The sequence below is a fragment of the Gymnoscopelus braueri genome (genome assembly GCF_963280865.1).
Source record: "Gymnoscopelus braueri genome assembly, contig: SUPER_20_unloc_1, whole genome shotgun sequence".
Classification (NCBI taxonomy): Eukaryota; Metazoa; Chordata; class Actinopteri; order Myctophiformes; family Myctophidae; genus Gymnoscopelus; species Gymnoscopelus braueri.
Window position 1 is genome coordinate 3,211,033 of NW_027660990.1, and position 17,522 is coordinate 3,228,554.

Consider the following 17,522-nt stretch of genomic DNA (forward strand, 5'->3'; position numbering starts at 1 on the left):
TTAATGAGAGACCACCAACAAAGAAAGACTGGCACAAATAATCATGCAGTGCATGCCGTTGGAATTTTTAACCTGCCTCCTACGTTCCACAACTGATGCCTTCTATAAAATATGGGACCCATATCTACAGTACACTTTATTGGCCCTCAATTAGCTGACACTTTAACGATAGGGCTCCTTAACAGGAGTGATACCGCTGACCTTGATGTATAATGTCTAAATCCTTGCTTGTTTATTTTGTTTCTCTTTCTTTTTTCTTTTTTCTTCATCTTTTCTGTTGTTTGTACTGTGATCTGTATTTCTTTCATTTATTTTTTGTTCTTGGGGTAGTTACTCAACCATCTATGTAATGTCAAGCACCAAATCATGTATATATATATTGTGTTATTTTCTGGTCCATTGTCCTTTTCCTTTTATAACGTGTCTGAGCTGAGCTGTTTGTCTGTTTTGTCTTGTTTTGTCTTGTGTTGTCTTGTGTTGTCTTGTTTTGTCTTTGTTTAAAAAAGAAAATCAATAAAAATACTTTTGGAGAAAAAAAACAACAGGGTGCCTCTGTGTTTAGTCCTACTGAAAACATTATGTTTTAGGCAGTAGTGCTTACAGATAATCTATCTTGAGATATTAATACTTAGTTAGCCAAAGTAAAAGTAGCTTGTGACTAAATAATATCCAGACTGGATCCATTGGAGAACAGGTTATTTTTGTCTCCCCATTTCCTGCTCTCTCTCCCAACACAGTGGTTCTCAACCTTTTTAGGCCGGGACCCCCCAAAATAATCATATTTGAACTGGGGACCCCCCAACCTGACAAGCACTTGGAATTGTAGGAGTTGAGGCTTTATATTTTCTTTGGCTCGGTTCCACAGATAAATATTGTGAAAATAGCCGATCTATAAGCTCACAATGCCTCGCGTTGCGAGGCATTGTGAGAGGCATTGCCTCTTTCCTATATTATTTGACAATTTGGTCAATGTTTGACCAGTTTGTGTGTTGATTATGACGTAATCAACAAACAAACTGGTCAAACATTGGCCAAATTGAAAGAAAAAAAAAGAAAGACGATTACTGCATCATTACGTTTGATGCAGTAACCGTCTTCTTTTTTTGGGGGGGTATTAAAAAGGTCCTAAAAGTCCTTAAATTATCACTTCACTGTCATCTGGGGACCCCCCCAAAATCATGTGGGGATCCCCCTGGGGGTCCCGACCCACAGGTTGAGAACCATTGCCCTAGCATACCGTTTCCTAATGCCGTTTTCCATGCTGATGTGCAGACCGGAGAAACACATTCAAGATTCAGATCTTCTGAATTGGAACGTTCCCTGGTCACTCCATCTTGTGTCTGCTGCTGCCAGTTGGCCTTTCATGGGCTGGGGAGGATGCGGACCCCCACCCTGAGAATGGTTGGGGTATAAGCCATCATTTCAGATCGGCTTATAGGCTACATGTGGCACTCAATAAATAAATACCGTTGCTGTCGGGTGGGAAACCTTGTAAATCCAAAAAACTTTCCTTTATTATTATTTTAAATGGTGAAAATAGCCGATCTATAAGCTCGCAAGGCGTTGTGGAACTTGTAGATCGGCTATTTTCACTGCTTTTGTCCGACACTCTTTGTATAGTGAAGTGAGTCGTTAATTTGCAACTAAGGTGTAATTTTGAACTACACCTTAAAGGAGTAGTTCTAACCTCACGCACTTTACGTCGCAATGTACAGTGTAGATATGTTGGATTTTTAACTCTCCTTGACATGTTTCTCTTTACTGTTTGGTTTTTTTGCTCTCGGATTTCTTTCTCTCCCAGCCCTTCTCTTGTCTCCTTCATGAAAACAGCAAAAACGTTGGTGCTCGCACAAGAAATGAATTGCACCCTTTTCTTTATCACCTGTAAAACCTGTGGCGTTAAAATAAAGTTGATTTTGATTCTGACTCGCCTTAAAACATTTAATGCATTAATTCTGCAAAGACATCCTGAGGTAAAGCACTCATTTTGACAGCCCAGGCATGCAAAGGAGAGCTCGTGAAATTGAAGCTTATATCAATTTGGGGGTCCTTGACATGAGAATGTTTGAGAAGCAGTGCTTATAGAGGGCGTTGTGCACTGATACCTTGAGCACAGTGATGACATTGGGGGGGTAGCTGAGTCCCACCATGTTGGACGTCCGTCTGTACATCCTGTGACACAAACGACATGTTAACACATTAACAACACAGTAACAACATGTTAACATGTTAACAACACATTAACAACACAGTAACGACATGTTAACAACACATTGAGAATACGTGAGTTTGTAAATATGCTGTTTACAAATATCCTAAATAGGGCTTAAATAGCTCAGTCGGTACAGTTGTCACCTTTGGACCACAAGGTCATCTATATATATATATATATATATATATATATATATGTATATATGATATGACCTTGCGGTCATTCTGAAATGGACATTCTGTTAAACGAGTACTTTTAATTATGTACTTTGACTGAAACTTTGAATATTTAAATCTTACTTGTAACATTATATCTACATTGTAGCTACGTATTGCTACTTTTACTTAAGTAAAAACTTCAGAGTACATGTTCTGTGGGGTGGAGGCAGATATTTTCAGTGTGTTTGTGGTGATAAGAGCTCCTCCTTTCTAGGAGATACCATCAGCTCCCACTGAGTGAAAAACAGCAGGGCCCATCACTGAATCCTGAAGGTGTGTGTGTGTGTGCGTGTGCGTGTGCGTGTGCGTGTGCGTGCGTGCGTGTGTGTGTGTGTGTGTGTGGGCACGCGCGCATGCGTGTATTTCTGATCTAAAAAAATATATAAAAATTCTGCACTTTGTTCTCCAGTACATTGAGTGTGTACGTATTGCTCTGTACAGACCAGTGTTGCCATGTCCGCTTATTATAAGAGACTTTGAGCTTGTTTTTCTGTAAAGTTGCTAGTGAATATTGGTAGTTGCGGGTTGCATTGTTTTGGCTTGCTGTGTAATGCTGTTAAACCAGTGGTTCTCAAACATTTTCATGTCATGGACCCCCAAATCAATATGTATTTGTCCCCAATCCCCATCTGAAAATGTTTGTGCCAGGGAGCCCCGTACCAGATTTGTGTTAAAAACATCTTCCAAGTATTACAATTTTTATTTCACGCCCGCCCGGCTTCCCTCCCCCGAACACGGGCCAATTGTGTTCGTGTAGTAGACTCTTGACAGATGCACCACGTGGATTTGAACCCACAACCTCTGCGGTGGTGTACAGGCACTTTACCACTAAGATTGTAATAGTTAAATAATTAATAAAACAGAACAACAACTAAAAAGTTGTGTAATTTTTTCTTTAAAACTTAGTTTTAAATTAGTTTTCATTGTGATACTGCTAAATAGGGACTTAAAATGTATATTAGTTCCATTAATCCAAGCCTGAACACAATCGATTGATTGATCATTAAAGTAAACTTGCTCTGAAAATGCACGCCCTGGTCCAGAAAAGGTTAAGAACAACTGATGTAACATAATGATGTATTGTTTATGAGAATACCATATGTGACTGGGTACAATGCTTTATGCCGCAAGGGGGTATTTGTCATTTTTTATTTGAAGAAGATGTGCTCATTTGAATCTTGTTATCAATAATAGTCCAAACTGAGATAATCCCTTCTAAAGAATTTCCACTTCTAGCACCTCTCAGCTCCAGGTAATGGGTGTGAACAATGGGTAATTTATTCAACCTAGCCACTCCTCTAATCACTCCCCCATTGACACCTTTCAGTCAGCTGTCCACTCTATAGAAATTTGATGAAACACAATTAAAATGTTGCCCACTGCTACAACACATAATTTTCAGATTTTTACTAGTCGACTCATTTGACCAGAGTTGGAAAGTAACTAAGTACATTTACTCAAGTACTGTACTTAAGTAAATTTTTACTAGTAGTATTTCCAGTATTTCCAATTTTCAATACTTTAACTTGTACTCCACTACATCTCACATCTATTATAAAAAAAATATTATATAAAACATACATTGACCACTTTAGCCCGATTTTATACATAGGCTATTTGAAAATAGCCGATCTACAAGCTCACAATGCGCATTGCGACGCATTGTGAGCTTGTAGATCAGCTATTTTCAAACATTTGAGTACTAATTTTTTTTTGTACTTTTACTTTGATTGAACTCAAGTAACATTTTGAGGACAGGCCTTTTACTTGTAACAGAGTATTTTTATATTGTGGTATTGCTACCACCGAGTGCTTCTTCCACCACTAAATTTGACCCACTGGTAGTCGACTATACTCGAGGTTTACCTATTAATAATAAAGACACGCACCAGCTAGGTTGCCGTGAGAAGGGATATACACAAAAGTAGCAAGGCTAGTAGCTTAGCATTGTTAGCTTGTCGTCAGGGGCGTCCTGGCTTAACTCCAACCTGGTGTTTGCACTCTCCATCAACCCGTACATCTACATAAACGTTCAGATTTCAAATATAAAGTGCTTACCTCATGGCCACGGATGTTACAATTCACTTCCGTATTGTTCAATAAAAAGCATTTTAATCCGATCGGCGGCCATTTTCTCATAGAGTTATAATGTATCAGAGTGCAATACACCTCCCAACCGATGCGGTCGCGTAGTTGAAAAAGACAGAGATAATGGCCACCAATAGGATCAAAATGCTTTTTATTGAACAATACGGAAGATACAGGTACTTATGAGGGCCCATAATAATCAAACTTGTTCTGCTATTTTCTACTGTTTCTCAAATGGCAACATGAGTCATTTTTCTCCAGCAGCAGTCACATATTATAACAGTATTATAAGATACTGTTTTCACATTATTAGAATTTCCAGTGAATAAATGATCAGTTGGCCTGTATTTAACTTCCCAGCTAAATTCAAACTCAAATTCTAACTTTAACTACTTAAGCCCTATTTTATTTTCCATCGTGCTACGGAGATTTGCAGCAAAAATTGCAGATCTACAAGTTCACGAGTCACGACGACACATTGCATCACGGCACACTGAGAGTTTGTAGATCTGATTGCCATATCTAAAAATACATATTTTTGAAAACTTACGAACATGTTAAGAAACTTGGGAATTTACGAACAAAGTTAAGAACAAAATTAAGAACACATTTAACCATTGAACCTTGTAAACTGGACCTGAGTTGTCTCTGTACTTTGACCGCTTTTTCTGTCTACACCAAATTTCCAAAAAGATATACTGTAGATGCTGGAATTCAAGTGGTTGTGAAGTAAAACCCAAATCAAATTTAAGAACAAACTTAAAGCAGCACTATGTAGTTTGGGGTATCAGTGGCCACTTTGGACACAAGTAACATGGCAGCCAACGTCTTTGATGATCTATGTGAATTTGAATAAAATCTGAAGGAGTAATATCCCAATTACCCCTCGCCGGACTCGCTGTGATTGACCAGTCTTTGCTTTGACTGGCATTTCTGCCTTGGTGCATCGGCAAATGCCAGGATGGAACTCATTGTCTCGCTTATACATAGTAATACAGTCCCTCCATATGCTATATAGTTGTTAACTAGTTACATAGTGCTGCTTTAAGAACATTTTGGAAGAAAAACAAACAAAACTAGAAAAAAGTGCTCCTTGGAGCACAGGTCTCCGCCAGGTCAGATAGGGGGGTAGTGTGGGCCAGCAATGTTCTGAATTCCCCAATCAGGATAGAATGTGAAAAATCGGACGGATCTGTCTTGATCACTTGACTATAGAGATAATGTGTATATATATATTTGCATGATTTTTGGACACAATTTGTAAGAGTAATATAAAATAATAGTTTTGCAAAAATCGGCCTCCTGGTGGCACTATAAAAGGGCAATGTTGAAAGGTGGCATTTGTTCCTCAACGTAGTGCGAATGTGCGGTGTTGTTGGATAAAATCTGAAGGAGTAATATCCCAAAACGTGTTTTACATAACTCGGCCTCCTGGTGGCGCTATAAAAGGCAGATGTGAAAAATGCAGAAGAAAGGTTTTTCCTTGCCCTCTAGGGAGTGCACATGCACAGTTTTACACAGATCGGTGCAGTTATAGGTAAAAACACAAATTGGCCTGTTAAAGCGGCCACCATGAGACTGATTAGGGGAAAAAAAAAGTGCGTGCAAAATTTCACGGATATTGCCTGCAGTGTTCATGATTTGAGGCATTTTGTTCAAAACGGCACACTCCTGCAAACTTTGGAAGCCAATCTTAGCCATTCAGGATGGAATATGAAAAATCTGACTATAGAGATACTGTGTACCAATTTGCGTGATGGACAAAATCTGTTGGAGTACCGTCAAAAAAAGTGTTTTGCAAAAAGTGGCCTCCTGGTGGCACTATAACAGGCCCATGTGAAAAATGTGGGTCAGACGTTCAGCTCTGGCATCCAGGGAGTGTGTGTGCACAGTTTCACTGCGATCTAGCCAACAGTGTCTGAGATTAGCTGTTCACAGACGGACACGGATGGACGGACGGACGGACGGAAAGGGTGCAAAACATAGTCTCGGCCATGCCTTTCGGCCTGGCAGAGACAATAAACGTGTTTTTTCACCCACCCACCTCTCGACGAAGATGCCAGCCTGCACGGCGTGGACGATGCTACGGAAACGCGGCTTCTCCTCACTGCGTCTCAGCATCAGTCCCATTTGTCTGGTGAACGTAGACGCCAGCCAATCCCGGACCTCCGACGGCACAGAGTCTGACTGGATGTCACTCAGCTCATCCTCCGTGTCAACCAGACGCCTGCAAAGGAGGGGAACGAGATGCATTGGGAAAAGTAATCTGCTGTCGGGCAGAAACAAACTAACCTCCAAAAAAAGTGTTTAGAGGTTTTGTTCATCATTGATAAGAACAGCTGAATGGACCTCCTGGAGTTAGCTGGTTTAGCAGAAAGTTTGAGGATCCAATGGAGTTAGCTGGTTTTGTCAGAAGCGCTTTTTAATACTTTTCTTTGGTTCATTATTGTTTTTAACCAACACGCAGACGTAAGGGTGTTCAATAGCACTGATTTAAAAATAAAAATAAAATAAAAGCTCAACAATGGAGTTGGCTGGTTTCTGCCTGACAGCAACCAACATCTCACTGTTAATAGCAATCAATTAATGTCATCACAATTATTATTTATTTATCTTAGCCATTTGGCCTCCCCGTAGTTTAGGACACAGCTCTCTATGTCCATGAGCATGCTCCTTATGTGTTGTGCTCTGTGGATTTCCATGGTCATTGTAGATAGAGTGCCATTACTGTTGTTACCCCACAAGTCATTAGGAACTACAGTACATTCACCACATAATTTCTTCAGCTACTTCCAAAAGGGAGCTAAATTGTAAAGTAAGCATATTTGTCCACGTGCATTTAATAAGATTTTTTTCAAGATTTTCATATCTTGAAAATTATTTATTTAAAGAACATTGTGAACAGATAAAATATTGACGACTTATGTGCGATGAATCACGATTAACTAAGCTAAATCATGCGATTGATCATGATTAAAAACATTAATCGTTTGAAAGCACTAACATCTCTCTATGTCTGTGAGCATGCACAGTGGTATGTAAACAAAGTTCATAACTTGCATATGTGTTGGTTTGTGGGAGAAAACTACCTAGCCAGGGCAGTTCTGCTCATTGTTTTCAGTTGAGAATATATGGGCTACTGTCACATAACGCATATAGTGGATAAGGATGCCTAATATATTTAATAGTGTGGCTCACAATAAGCAATTGTTTACCTTGTCTCTTTGATGTCGACAGACACCAGGACAGAGGTTAGTGTTAGGGGTTAGGGTTAGGGTTAGTAACGAACGGTTCTTTACCGTGTCTCTTCGATGTAGACAGACTCCAGGACGGAGGCAGCATATTCCAGATTCTTCTTGAGGTCCACCACTGACGCCTCTCCTCTTTCCAGTTGCTTGACCAGACATCTCAACCTGAAAACACAACAACAACATCTGTGCATGTTAGCTTCTGCTAGCTAACACCTGAAAACACACATCCATGCATGTTAGCTCCTGCTAGCTAGCATCTGGAAACACATCCATGCACTTTAACTCCTGCTAGCTAACATCTGAAAACACACATCCATACATAACATCTGAAAACACACATCCATGCATGTTAGCTACTGCTATCTAACATCTGTAAACACACATCCATGCATGTTAGCTCCTGCTAGCAAACATCTGAAAACACACATCCATGCATGTTAGCTCCTGCTAGCTAACATCCGAAAACACAGCGACTGTTAACTAGTGTTACTTGAATAGGGATACTATGTGGTTAACCTCTTAAGGCCTATTTCAACACTAGTGACAAGCTTGTTGTGATGTTATGTGTTGTGATGTAATGTGTTGATGAGTTTGTAGATCTGCTACAAACAGTATATGTGTTTGGGGAAACACTGCTTTAGAGTGTCAGTGCTCTTTGGTTCAGGGTTGTGATCCAGAATTGAGGAACCAGATTCGGTTGCATCACATTTGGAACCTTTTCCGGAACCATTTTTTTCACATTGTGAGAGCTGGTACAGTATGTGGACTTCGAAATCTGCTAGGGTGACCATACGTCCTGTTTTACCCGGACATGTCCTCTTTTGGGGGGCTGTCCGGCTTGTTCGGGGGGATTTTATTAATTCCTGTGTCCGAATTATTGTGCGTATCACAGTCACAGACCATTAAAGCATACGTATTTACAATGCACATTCAATGGTTTGTTTGGAAACTCTGAGAGGAGGATTTCCACTCAGACCCGGAATGTGTATAATACGCTGCTGCCCTGCACTCCCTTGCTCAGATCAAAGCAGAGCTCGCTGCACTGAGCCGAAAGGAATGCACAGCAAACGCTAATGCCGTTTCACCGATGAAATGCCGAAAAAGTAACAGTGACTTAGTCTTATTGGTGACTAATGAGAAGCAGAGTGTATCGTCTGCAAAGCAGGCACTTAAGTCTGTCGCAAATAAAGTTTCTTGCAGGTCTCTGCAAGCCCATATCAACACTACAAAGCATAAGACAGCTATGTGTGTGTGAGGTGAGAGCTCTTCTGCCAATTAAATTGACAGAATATTTTGTAAAACCTGGCAAAACCAACTACTTTCAGCTTGCGACACTGGCGTGCGACCGAGCACAAATTATGATTCATATTTCCTCTGCCTTGGTTATATCGTTGACTTTTGCAGTCAGATCCGCAAGGACAACCAAGTCCAATAACCACGTTTGGGGTTAATCCATTCCAGAACGAACCAGCCGGTTAGGCGAAAATAACAATAGCGTTTTTCGCTATTGGGCCAGCCGGCAGAGAGCAGAGTGATGAGTACCGCACAGTCAGTCAAGGATAATTAAGCAATATTACTGAGAAGGTGTACGATAAAGCCACCCTCAAGTGTAATATTGCGATTACACGACCATCAAAATAAAACATATACAAATGTGTTCATATTGTGGGGCATTTCGCTCTTAAAAGAACAACCTTTCTGCTAGTGTTATCTCTGTTATCCATACATGGGGTCTGAGTCCCTCTTTACTCAGTCAGTCCAGAACCAACATTGAGATGGCTGTGCGCTTTTTCCAAACTGAATACACAAAGAAAATAAAACTTAACTGTTAGCTCAATCTCACTGTAATTAACTCTTTGCCTGCCTGCCTTTGGGATTCTGCTAAGGCTCAGCCTGCCGTCGTCGAGAAAGACAAGATTTTGTGTTTTCAGTGGTTTTCAGCCAGATGGTGCTGTTGTCAACGGTATGAATGATGCTTTCACTGCCAGATGACTTCAGATCCGGAATTGAGTTAAAAAAAAAAGGCTTGTGTGGTATCTGAACAGTGTGCAAGTCAAAACATATTAAGAAATGATACTAAAGTAAAAACCCTCATAACATAATGTACAAATCTAAAACCATATGTTATTCAGAGGTGGCTGATGGCCCTAGCCAGGTGGGGAGTGGAATTAGCATTCCCAATTGGGGAGACTGAATGTCTGGACATTGTCTCCCCTTCCTCCGGGCACTTGTAGATCAAATCAGCTGTTCCTTGCTTTAACAGGTGGGGATCATGGACCCCCACCCACATGCTATTGTGTTATAAAAGGGAGACTAAAGTCTAACTCAGAATGGTCACACTCTCACAAGCCGTGAGGCTGCTGGGGCCCTGGTTCTCTGTTATGATGCTGTTGAATGCTGAATAAATGAACATGAATGACCTGGAAACCTTGACGTCTCTTCTCTGCTTCTTCTCCTCTTCTTCATTACAACTACAAGCCTGCTAACCTGCAGTTTAATGCCTCATAATATACGACAAATGGCGAGCCAGCTCCATCGTTGTGCATACTTTCACGGGTGTGTGCTTCGATTAAAGGACCTGTGTATTTTGAGGTGGCCGTGGCGGGTGCGGGCCTGGGGGAGGATTGGATCCATGGGAGTCTTCCTACGGCGAGGAGGGCCACCGCGGAGCGAGCTGTGGGGACGTCAGCGCGTCCTGGATTTCTACTACAAAGGAGGGCCTCCAGCGGGGACGCTGTGGTGACTGCGCGGCCACCTCGGGACCGCATCTCAGATGGCTACACCTCTACTCTACTCAACGGAGCGCTTGGTAACGGCGGAGCGGAAAACTTTCTGTGTCGAAGTTGTCCGTGGGGGGAGGGGTTGTGTGAGCAGCGGCTATCTTTTTGGCTGGAACGAAGATATCACCTGGAACTGCGCCCAGCTTTTCTGCTGGGTGCGTGGACATTGAGGGAGACTACAACAGCAGCATTATCAGATGAGAACACTGAACATTCGGGACAAGAGGTTGTATTTTTGGTGATAAAGTGATTTAAACCACGGAGCGTTATTATTGTTGCCGTGCGTAAAAGTGTGATGTGAGATTTTGTTGTTACACTCTCTGGTCTCTTGTATTTAATGTGAGTTTACTTTTTGTTTTATTATTTCATTGAAGAAACACTGTCTTCTGTTCAATGTAGGCACCTCCGTTGGTAGTTATCATGTGTAATTAATTGGTGTACTCGAAAAGTTCTATCTTTGGTTACAAGTTTGGTGGCTCGGCGTGGGGGGACATTGGTAGGGGGGAGGGTTATCTTTTAGTGTGATTTATATTTCAACTGTATTCTGTCAGCTTTCAAAGTTTGTTTGCTGTGTAACATTTTATTCTAGAGTTTAAAGAAAACAGAGAGACCTGCGCACTGATCGAGGAAGGGGAAATGCATTTATTGATGTATTTTCTCTGGATAAGGTTTTCTGAGTTGTTTTATATTTTAAGCTTGTTTTATTTTTAAATAGTTTCAGTCTTTGCCTTCGGTGTCAGTCGAAAGTCATGTGATCCATGACACACGCGTCAGTTGTTAGTCGATCCGTTACTAAATACCGATATTCTTTCTTATTTTGTTAAACAGTTTGTTTATTTTTATTTAGAAATTTAAGGTGAATCACTGTATGTATGACTATTATGTAATTTCGATGCCTGTATCTAAGTTGTTCTGTCTGATGTGATGTCTGATGTTAATTCTTCCTGAAATGTCCTTTTGTTTAAACTTCCAGTCATTGGTCATGGGGGGTGTAGGTGGAAGAATGTTGTTTTTTGGTGTTTTCTCTTGCAAACTGTTTATTCAATATACCTGGTTGCGAAAGAAGTTAAATTCTTCCGTGGGGGGAATAATGTGGTATCTGAACAGTGTGCAAGTCAAAACATATTAAGAAATGATACTAAAGTAAAAACCCTCATAACATAATGTACAAATCTAAAGCCATATGTTATTCAGAGGTGGCTGATGGCCCTAGCCAGGTGGGGGGTGGAATTAGCATTCCCAATTGGGGAGACTGAATGTCTGGACATTGTCTCCACTCCCTTCCTCCGGGCACTTGTAGATCAAATCAGCTGTTCCTTGCTTTAACAGGTGGGGATCATGGACCCCCACCCACATGCTATTGTGTTATAAAAGGGAGACTAAAGTCTAACTCAGAATGGTCACACTCTCACAAGCCGTGAGGCTGCTGGGGCCCTGGTTCTCTGTTATGATGCTGTTGAATGCTGAATAAATGAACATGAATGACCTGGAAACCTTGACGTCTCTTCTCTGCTTCTTCTCCTCTTCTTCATTACAACTACAAGCCTGCTAACCTGCAGTTTAACCTGCATTCCCTCATTTTGTTTTCAATTTCAGTTAACTTGTTCTTTCATTTCTGAAGGGGTTTTGCTAGTTAGGTGTAGTTATTTTTACATTTAAATAAATAAATGTATCAGTATGTGAACACATCACACTGGGACAGTGTGACTAACTCGACTCGGTGCCTAGAAGTATGATTAATAGCAATGGGGGATTTTGTAACCCTTTTTTTTCACCCAGTGCCAATTTTCTAAATGATCCTGGGCACTACACTCCCCCCACCAGCCTAGGGAGCTCAGGGCCGAGCTCATGCCTCCCTCAATGCATGAGAGCATTGAGCTCATGCCTCCTTCAATCCATGAGCCAGAGCCCCAAAATTGAGCAATGATTATCGAAAGAGTGGGCAAAAACATACCTATATTAAATTGTTTATATGGTTAATATAAGTAAATAAATAATATGATAACCTTTCCACAGGAGCAGCTTTTTCACATTTTCATATTTATCACACATTTTGTTATTTTCCCCATACGTACATGACAGGTGAAAAAATTATAACATTTAAAAAATAGTTATCATAATGAAACTTCCCCAGTTGATTACTTACATGAAGACAATGATTTATCGTATTACAAGTTTTCTGAAATTGTATATTTAAATATGCAAATTAGGCATTTAGTCCATAAGCCAGAGCCCCAACATTGAGCCAGATATTGAATATTCCCTCGTTAAAAACCTTTGACTCCAACATCTTAACAAAATGAAATAAGAATGTTGACTCTGGCTTTGTCCAATGTTCCAATGTTGATTCTGGAAAGTTATACAAATTTCGGGCATCCAACTGGCTACTGAAAAATTGCAGTTGTCATTTATGTGTTTCAGGATTCCCTTAAAGAGCTGAAACTTGTACTTAATGAAGGAAAAACTAAATACATTTTATTCTCTAGGGCCAGGGAAATAGATTATAATAGCCTACATATTACTACCTCAAATGGAACCATCATAGAAAGGGTTACTGAATATAAATATCTTGGAATTTGGCTTGACGAAAAATTAACTTTTAAATATCATTTAGACAATCTTGCCTGCAAGCTCAGACAAAAGATTGGCTTCTTCTACAGGAATAAAGCTAGTTTCCCAATGACCTGTAGAAAAAGAGTCATTGAAGCTGTTGTTCTCCCTGTTTTGGACTATGGTGATGTCATTTATAGGAATGCTTCCCCTTTTACCCTCAAGGTTTTAGATTCAGTTTACCACTCTGCCCTGCGCTTCATTTCTGGTGAACATTTTAGGACCCATCACTGCATCCTATATGACAGAGTAGGTTGGCCATCCTTGGCTGACAGGCGAAACAAACATTGGTACCTATTTATTTTTAAGGCAATTGATGGGACTTTGCCATTTTATATTAATTCATTGATAGAATGGAATCCTGGAGCGCATGGGACACGCTCAAATGACTGGCTGACTCTGAAAGTCCCTATAGGGTAAGGACTGAACTTGGGAAAACAGCCTTTTGCGTTAGTGCCCCAACTACGTGGAATGACCTGCAGCTGAAATTTAAGATCAGTTCACCCATAACATATGGTCAATTTAAATCTTTGATTGCAGATCTACCCACAAATGTCTGTAACTGTTTTTAATTTTGTTTTTGTTCTGAATGTCATTGATATGAATATTGATGTTGTATTGATGTTGTACTATGCTGTATCTCGACGACACTGCAAATGAGGGCAACCTCAATGTCTTTCGAGAATAAATAAAGGTTTGAAATGAAATGAAATGAATATTTTCCTAATGCCTAATTTGCATATTTAAATATACAATTTCAGAAAACTTGTAAAACGATAAATCATTGTCTTTCGTGTAAGTAATCAACTTGGGTAGTTTCATTATGATAACTATTTTTTTAATTTTGTAATTGTTTTCACCTGTCATTTACGTACGGGGAAAATAACAAAATGTGTGATAAATATGAAAAAGCTGCTCCTGTGGAAAGGTTATCATATATTTATTTACTTATTTTGACCCTATAAACAATTTAATATAGTTATGGTTTTGCCCACTCTTTCAATAATGAAATCTTGTCTGGCTCATGGACTACAACTGACCTTCTTGTCACCTGACAGGGGGGAGTTTCCCTGGTTGGACGTAGCGCGTGGAAGGAACACGTTATTCCAACCAGTTCCCTTCAGGCTGACCAGGGGGAGGCAGTATAGTGACCAGGATTACTACATGTTTTTGTGAGGGTATTAACTACCCTAGGAGACACGGGTAGAACATGCAAACCATGCAAACTCCACTCCAGGAAATGTTCATTATAGGCAATATTGAAAGATGAAACCCTAACCCTAATCCAAAATAATATTTTAAATTGTGTTTACATGGATATGAATGCATAACAAGTCAGCTATGAGGTGGGGAAAAAATATATATATATATTTTAGTATTTTGGGTTACATCACGGGTTAGATTTGACCTGCTAACAGCAAAAAGGTCAGCAGTAGGTTTCTTACACAATGCAAGGCAAGGGTTAAGTGGTAAAGTTGTAAATTAATGCCATACTTCATCGTACAAGTGTATGCACAAAAGTAGTGGAAATTGCCAGTCTACATGCAAGCTCACGCCACTTTGCGAGGGTGCGGTTGCAGATCCTATTTTTGTTTTATGTTTTTCAAAAAACTATTTTGGACATACAAGGTCTCCAGCCGATGACAAGGAAATAATAACAAAAACATATGCGTACGTGCGTGCGTAGTGGTGGAAAAATACTGCAATGTAGAAACACTCTGTTACAAGTAAAAGTCCGGTAATTACATTTTACATGAGTAAAAGTACAAAAGTATTGGAATCAAAATATACTTGAAGTACCAAAAGTAAAAGTACTCATTATGCAGTATGTCCCATTTCACAAGTTTTCAAAGCGTATACAAATCTTAAAATAGCAGATATCCAAGCTTGCAACACATTTTTTCAAATGACCAAAGTATGTATAGAGCTGAAGTGGTTATTGTATGTTTGTAATAACAATCAAAATCTACAAAGTTATTAGTAACTGTTTTCAAACAATTTTAGTGGAGTAAAAGTACATTTTCCTCTGAGATGTAGTGGAGTAGAAATGAAAGTATAGAACATTGGAAATACTCCAGTTAAGTAAAATACCTAAAAAAAAGTACAGTACTTGAGTACATTAACTAAGTTACTTTATACCACTGGTGGTGGATACACTTACTCAAGTACTTATTGATTGATTTATTTGAACTTTGCATTCACTGAAATAACACGTCAAGGATAAGAAAATACAACAAAGTCAAAGACTCCACGGACCACCATGGAAATCATGTTGGTCCGTGGTCTTGTATAAACAGACGTAACAACTAGTGGTGCACGATAAGTATCGGCCCGATAATTATCGGTCCGATATCAGGAATTATGACGTCATCCCGATAAAACCGATAACATTAATAATGGCTCCGATAATATATAACATTTGTCAGCTGTGATCTGCATGGACTCTCTCGGTTAGACACCGTTGTGTGGAGAAGTATAACTCGGTTAGACACCGTTGTACTGGAGAAGTATAACTCTCGGTTAGACACCGTTGTGTGGAGACTCTCGCACACGTTCAGCAGCACAGCCCCTCCCCTCCCCCCACACACACACACACACATTTAGGCTACGTTACACAGAGAGAGAGAGTGAGACGGCATGAGGAGCTGGTTGAGACCTGGTCTCAAACGTGTTAAAACGTCTTGGATAGACCACTGTCTGGAATAATAACTGATCATCATACATACAGGTCTACTACTAACCTGTGTTGCTGTTGTCATCTTAAATTGACCAGCCAAAGTCAAATCCACGATTTTAGAGTGTTCTCCAACTTGCTTGTTGGAGATCAGAGTGATGTGGTGGATGCGTTTAACGCATGTTGCCAATCAGCTGTGTAACATTAGCAGGTCAACGATGGCTCGTTGAGGCTGTGCATTTGACCCTGATTTGACCACACTGGCAATCAAAAGCACCAATGGCAGCTGTAACCGCTTGTCCATCGTCTGTGTCTTGTGTATGTTTAATAGTCAACTGAATGTTTTCTGTAGCCTAGAGATATCAAGTAATTCCCTGACGCGGGTTGACCCTCGTCCCTCATGCTAAATTTAAAGTGACTTTTAAGGTTCCACTTCTCCTCAAAAAGACCACTTTAATTTCCTTTCTCAATGACAAGCCTAATATTATTATTGCATTTTGGCTATGTGCAATAACTGCAACCCAATGTTCATAGGCATTGTCAGTATTTGTCTTCATTACGGGGCCAGAGCTCAGCTCTGGACCTGTTTTAAGATTGGCAGTATTCTGTTTCTGCCACTTTTCGCAGTTCTGGCTGAACCGTGCTGTCGCTTTTTACGAAACTCGGCCATATGGTAGATGGTCATGAAAAACTATCAAGAAATAAATCTCACAATCTTTCGTCAAAAGATGGCGCTATAGCACTCAATTGAAAATGCCAACTTTGAACAGGTACAACTCATGCCCTGTTTGACCTACAGCCATGAAACTTCAATACACATATGCGTCTACTCATGATGAACAACTTTCACCCTCTGACTGGGATTTTTTAGTAATCTGCACGAAACGTTTTACACATGAACTTTGGACCTATGCCGACTCAACAGGGCAAGCGGATTTTCCATTAGTGAAAAAAATGAAGCTTTAATGAGCCAATGAATATTGCAGCTATAGCGATTTTTTGAAAATGCAAACCTTAAACAGGCAAAAGTCATGCCTCGTTTGGCCGACAGCTATTAAACCTGCTTACACATGTGCCTTGACTCATGAGGAACACATCTATCACGTTGACCAGTAAGCTCCGCCCTTAGATTGTCCGCAATTTGGAGCAGTTTGAAAAACACTTAAACCCAGGATTTTCCAGCTATTTGCGTGAAACTGTATCATCTGTGTGATCTCTTTTTTCACAGGTTCTGTCTGTTGGTCCAATGCCTTCTCCCTTAAACGAATGCCTCTCAACACCAAGGTTGCCAGTTCAAGCCTCACTTGATGCAGGCTTCATTAAAGTTGCATTGCACACAACATGACTGTATCAGTGAATACATGTGCAATTGTTAAACATAGCATGAAATGCTTAACAATATTTGTTTGTCAATTTTCTGACATAATTATGTTCTTTTAGAAAGTGAGCAACAGCAACAGTCCACCTGGCCTATTCCCATGGATTGGATCTACCCACCTCACCTGCTGTCATTCCCTCTCAATCCATAATCACACCTGCCCTCACTCACTCCTCATTACTCTCTCTCTCTCTCTCTCTCTCTCTCTCTCTCTCTCTCTCTCTCTCTCTCTCTCTCTCTCTCTCTCTCTCTCTCTCTCTCTCTGAGACTTCATTTAAAGTGCATTGCAAACAACAAGACTGTATTAATGA

At 40.2% G+C, this 17,522-nt stretch overlaps 1 protein-coding gene across 1 annotated transcript in view; it reads right to left on the reverse strand.

The window, feature by feature from the left end:
* LOC308076661 (dual specificity calcium/calmodulin-dependent 3',5'-cyclic nucleotide phosphodiesterase 1A-like) overlaps positions 1 to 17,522 on the reverse strand; it is a gene marked incomplete at both ends in the record, with an annotated part of 260,076 nt that overhangs the window by 101,018 nt on the left and 141,536 nt on the right. Inside the window, 3 exons of the mRNA XM_080457370.1 lie at positions 2,106 to 2,172; positions 6,563 to 6,745; positions 7,818 to 7,931. Coding sequence (XP_080313496.1) covers positions 2,106 to 2,172; positions 6,563 to 6,745; positions 7,818 to 7,931 — 364 coding nt within the window. The remainder of the gene's footprint in view (positions 1 to 2,105; positions 2,173 to 6,562; positions 6,746 to 7,817; positions 7,932 to 17,522) is intronic.